At 39.9% G+C, this 4,918-nt stretch overlaps 1 protein-coding gene across 1 annotated transcript in view; it reads right to left on the bottom strand.

The window, feature by feature from the left end:
• Positions 1-2,003: 2,003 nt before the first annotated feature.
• Positions 2,004-4,918, bottom strand: part of LOC114552162 (F-box/WD repeat-containing protein 7) — a gene marked incomplete at both ends in the record, with an annotated part of 19,280 nt that continues 16,365 nt past the window's right edge. Inside the window, 2 exons of the mRNA XM_028572798.1 lie at positions 2,004-2,068; positions 2,835-3,060. Of these exons, the coding sequence (XP_028428599.1) occupies positions 2,004-2,068; positions 2,835-3,060 (291 nt within the window). The remainder of the gene's footprint in view (positions 2,069-2,834; positions 3,061-4,918) is intronic.

Here is a 4,918-nt window from a genome sequence, read left to right as displayed (position 1 = left end):
GTAGATGAGAACCTGTGGCCAAATCCACTAGACAGAGTTGATGAAGATGTAGAAGTACAGTAATTACTTCTTTGTTTTGCTTTTTACAGTACAAGCAAGTTGAGGAACACTACTACTGTCTTTTCTTGCTAGTAAAAAAATGTATTTTGCTTTGATTCAAATAAACCTATGTTGTGATCGTACTGTATTGTTTTTCATCAATACATTTCAGGTTTTGTTCAATGATTCCACTGTGTCTGTTGTAGTCTCTCTACTACTGCAGTACTTTTACAGGGGTGTATTTACATCTAGTACCATAATGAACCATGTATCACCTATTTTGTACTACAATATTTAATGATTGTACGAGCAATGACCTATTGAAACTACGTGTAGCTTGTGTGTGGGTGATCTAAAGTAACGTTTAGAGTTTTGGGCATCGTTTGGATTTTAACGATTCTGATTCTTCCTTTTGATTCCGGTTCTTATCGATTCTCGATTCCGATTCTTTGAGGGGTGGAGATGAAACTAGAGGTCGACCGATAGTGGATTTTACCGATGCCGATAGCTAGGTCCGGCCGTATTTGCCGATAACCGATTAATTGACCGATAGTATTTAGAATTGATACTGGATAAAAACAAACATGACACTCCCAAGTAAAACAGTGCTGAACTTTATTATAAAAATAAAAGAACTGTATTGAACCATGAAAACATGCTAAATGAAATATATAAATATTGATGTCAACAAAAGATGTCATTCAAACTGAAACTAAAAAACTAAAAAAAGCACGTGCTCAGTAGCCTGACAAGCCAGACCCACATCCAGATGTTGGGTCTGGGAACTCACCATTGACGGAGCTCGATCCGAGGGGCGGGATAAACGGTTGCCTTTCAAATTCCCTCTGCACGTAATAGCATAGCGCTACAACCAGGCAGAGCAACGAAGAAGGTAGCGGAGCTAGTTGATAGATTCAACTTTTGCCGTATCCGGTCGGCAAAACTCCGAACACATCTTCCTTTTTTAAGAATGATTTCTGTGCCGTTCTTTGTTCTTTTAATCAAAGAAAAGCTGAACTCCAAGTCTTCCAGAAGTCCACTGTTCCCAACACCATCAGCCATAAGCCCCGCCCACCGACACTATACACAATGTGATTGGCCTGACCAAAATTTGTTTTTTGCAGCTTGAAAGTCAACGGAGAGTGCCTAGACCCCCCCTGGCTGCCAAATGAATTTGCTGCCGATTAATCGGCACCGATAGTTGAACAAATAAGAGGTTTGTTATTTTGAGTAAAAGGTGGGTTGCAGTTTTTCAATGTAAAATAAAGCCCCACTAGAGCACCGCCACCGTGCTCCAAGGCTGCAACACAACAAGCGCCTGGTCGCTATGGAAACCAAAACTTGCGCATGTGAAATTTGGAAACCATGATCGGATTTGAAACCAAATCCTCCAAACAATTCCAATAAAGAAACGATTCCGATGGAATCGTAATTGCTGAAACGATTCCAAGTAGGAATCGTTTTCGATGCCCAACCCTAGTAACGTTTCAACGGTATTTCACAATCAATTAGTGTTTTAGTTTCAACCAATGATTGTGCAAGTGCAAGATTTATTTAAAGATATGAAGGCACAATGCAGCGTTTTGAACATTGAACATTGGTGTTACAAGTGATGACTGTTTTGAGTTTTGTGTCAAGGTTCTGAAATTAATAGCAAAGTGATTGAAAAAAAACCTGTAAAATAAAAACTTAAAACCACTAATTTCTTTGTGCTTTTATCTTTTTAAATTATTCTGATGACTTTGCCGTCATCTGGTTCAGATTTAGTTAAAGGCAAGGCAGCTTTATTTATATAGCACATTTCAGCAACAGGGCAATTCAAAGTGCTTTACATAAAACATGAGAGAGCATTCAGAAAGAAAATTTAAAACAATTTAAAAACATTCAAAGTCAAGAATAAAATGTACAGTGCAGTATATGAATTTTAAAAACTGTTAAAACTCAAACGTAATCAGTGTCTCTACCTGTCTCTGCATCCCAGACTCTGATCGGTGTCCAACGAGCCGCTCACCACGAACACACCGTCAAACTGCCAAAGAGAGACGATAACATACATGAATGAACATGTACCGTGTTGCAATAACTGGCTGCAGGAGAGAAGAAGTGTGTTCTTCATAGAGGTCGACCGATAGTGGATTTTACCGATGCCGATGGGCTAGGTTGGGCCGTGATTGCCGATAACCGATTAATCGACCGGTAGTATTTAGAATTGATACTGGATAAAACAAACATGACACTCCCAAGTAAAACAGTGCTGAACTTTATTATGAAAGTAAAAGAACTGTATTGAACCATGAAAACATGATAATTGAAATAAATATAACTATTGAAGTCAATAAAAGATATTCATTCAAACTGAAACAAAAAGTAATAAATAACAAATAAAAACATATATATATTCTCAACTATATTCTCAGACAGGCTTGCTGCGAGCATATCACTCCGCCTGAGAATATAGTTCCCGGTTTGTTTACAGTTAGAAGATGGCTGTGTCTCATGTTGCGTTGTTTTTTGTACCCGCTGTGACTCTATAAATCACAACATGTAAATAGGAACATGTTGGTGTTATTTTGTCACTTATTCGGAGCAGTAGGATTACTGGAACCATTCACCTGCAGGATCTGTGCTGGCCTGATGCCGCTGGAGCCGTCAGACAGCCTTACAGCACGCACGGAGATGAGAAGGGTATGTATGGACTTGTCTAACTCTGGAGGTTACGGTGAATAAGCTAAATTCCCATTAAGTCGGCGTGTTCCTTTAAGGCTTTGTACTATTTGATAGCCGTGTGTGCGTACCTGCAGCGAGTACACTCTGTTGGTGTGTCCCTGCAGCGTGTGCAGACACACCTCCGTCTCGGGGTCCCACACCTTCACCATGTAGTCATAGCCGCCCGACACCACGCGGCGGCCGTCGTACTGGACGCAGCGCACCGCCGCCACGTGGCCCGTCAGCACGTGCTCGCAGCGGCCCGTCGACACGTCCCACACACGCAGCGTGGTGTCCCGAGAGCCAGACACCACCCTGAGACGAGAGAGAGAGAGAGAGACAGAGAGGGGTATGACATCACTGCAGTTTCAACCAATCATCTTATTAGCATGAGAACAAAGTGTGTTTCTGTGTCTCCTAAATTAGTGTGCATGTTCATGCTGCGCTGACCCAGTTGCTTCATGTTGCGCAGGCAGAATGTGTGTGCTTGATTAAAGGTCCCATGACATGGTGCTCTTTGGATGCTTTTATATAGGCCTTAGTGGTCCCCTAATACTATATCTGAAGTCTCTTTTATATAGACCTTAGTGGTCCCCTAATACTGTATCTGAAGTCTCTTTTATAGACCTTAGTGGTCCCCTAATACTGTATCTGAAGTCTCTTTTATATAGACCTTAGTGGTCCTCTAATACTGTATCTGAAGTCTCTTTTATATAGACCTTAGTGGTCCCCTAATACTGTATCTGAAGTCTTTTATATAGACCTTAGTGGTCCCCTAATACTGTATCTGAAGTCTCTTTTATATAGACCTTAGTGGTCCCCTAATACTGTATCTGAAGTCTCTTTTATATAGACCTTAGTGGTCCCCTAATACTGTATCTGAAGTCTCTTTTATATAGACCTTAGTGGTCCCCTAATACTGTATCTGAAGTCTCTTTTATATAGGCCTTAGTGGTCCCCTAATACTGTATCTGAAGTCTCTTTATATAGGCCTTAGTGGTCCCCTAATACTGTATCTGAAGTCTCTTTTATATAGACCTTAGTGGTCCCCTAATACTGTATCTGAAGTCTCTTTTATATAGACCTTAGTGGTCCCCTAATACTGTATCTGAAGTCTCTTTTATATAGACCTTAGTGGTCCCCTAATACTGTATCTGAAGTCTCTTTTATATAGACCTTAGTGGTCTCCTAATACTGTATCTGAAGTCTCTTTTATATAGACCTTAGTGGTCCCCTAATACTGTATCTGAAGTCTCTTTTATATAGACCTTAGTGGTCCCCTAATACTGTATCTGAAGTCTCTTTTATATAGACCTTAGTGGTCCCCTAATACTGTATCTGAAGTCTCTTTTATATAGACCTTAGTGGTCCCCTAATACTGTATCTGAAGTCTCTTTTATATAGACCTTAGTGGTCTCCTAATACTGTATCTGAAGTCTCTTTATATAGACCTTAGTGGTCCCCTAATACTGTATCTGAAGTCTCTTTTATATAGACCTTAGTGGTCTCCTAATACTGTATCTGAAGTCTCTTTTATATAGACCTTAGTGGTCCCCTAATACTGTATCTGAAGTCTCTTTTATATAGACCTTAGTGGTCCCCTAATACTGTATCTGAAGTCTCTTTTATATAGACCTTAGTGGTCCCCTAATACTGTATCTGAAGTCTCTTTTATATAGACCTTAGTGGTCCCCTAATACTGTATCTGAAGTCTCTTTTATATAGACCTTAGTGGTCCCCTAATACTGTATCTGAAGTCTCTTTTATATAGACCTTAGTGGTCCCCTAATACTGTATCTGAAGTCTCTTTTATATAGACCTTAGTGGTCCCCTAATACTGTATCTGAAGTCTCTTTTATATAGACCTTAGTGGTCTCCTAATACTGTATCTGAAGTCTCTTTTATATAGACCTTAGTGGTCCCCTAATACTGTATCTGAAGTCTCTTTTATATCGACCTTAGTGGTCCCCTAATACTGTATCTGAAGTCTCTTTTATATAGACCTTAGTGGTCCCCTAATACTGTATCTGAAGTCTCTTTTATATCGACCTTAGTGGTCCCCTAATACTGTATCTGAAGTCTCTTTTATATAGACCTTAGTGGTCCCCTAATACTGTATCTGAAGTCTCTTTTATATAGACCTTAGTGGTCTCCTAATACTGTATCTGAAGTC

This window comes from Perca flavescens, unplaced genomic scaffold (assembly GCF_004354835.1).
Source record: "Perca flavescens isolate YP-PL-M2 unplaced genomic scaffold, PFLA_1.0 EPR50_1.1_unplaced_scaf_81, whole genome shotgun sequence".
Taxonomy (NCBI): domain Eukaryota; kingdom Metazoa; phylum Chordata; class Actinopteri; order Perciformes; family Percidae; genus Perca; species Perca flavescens.
Note: the sequence above shows the minus strand (reverse complement) of the source record. Positions and strands in the feature narration are given on the sequence as shown.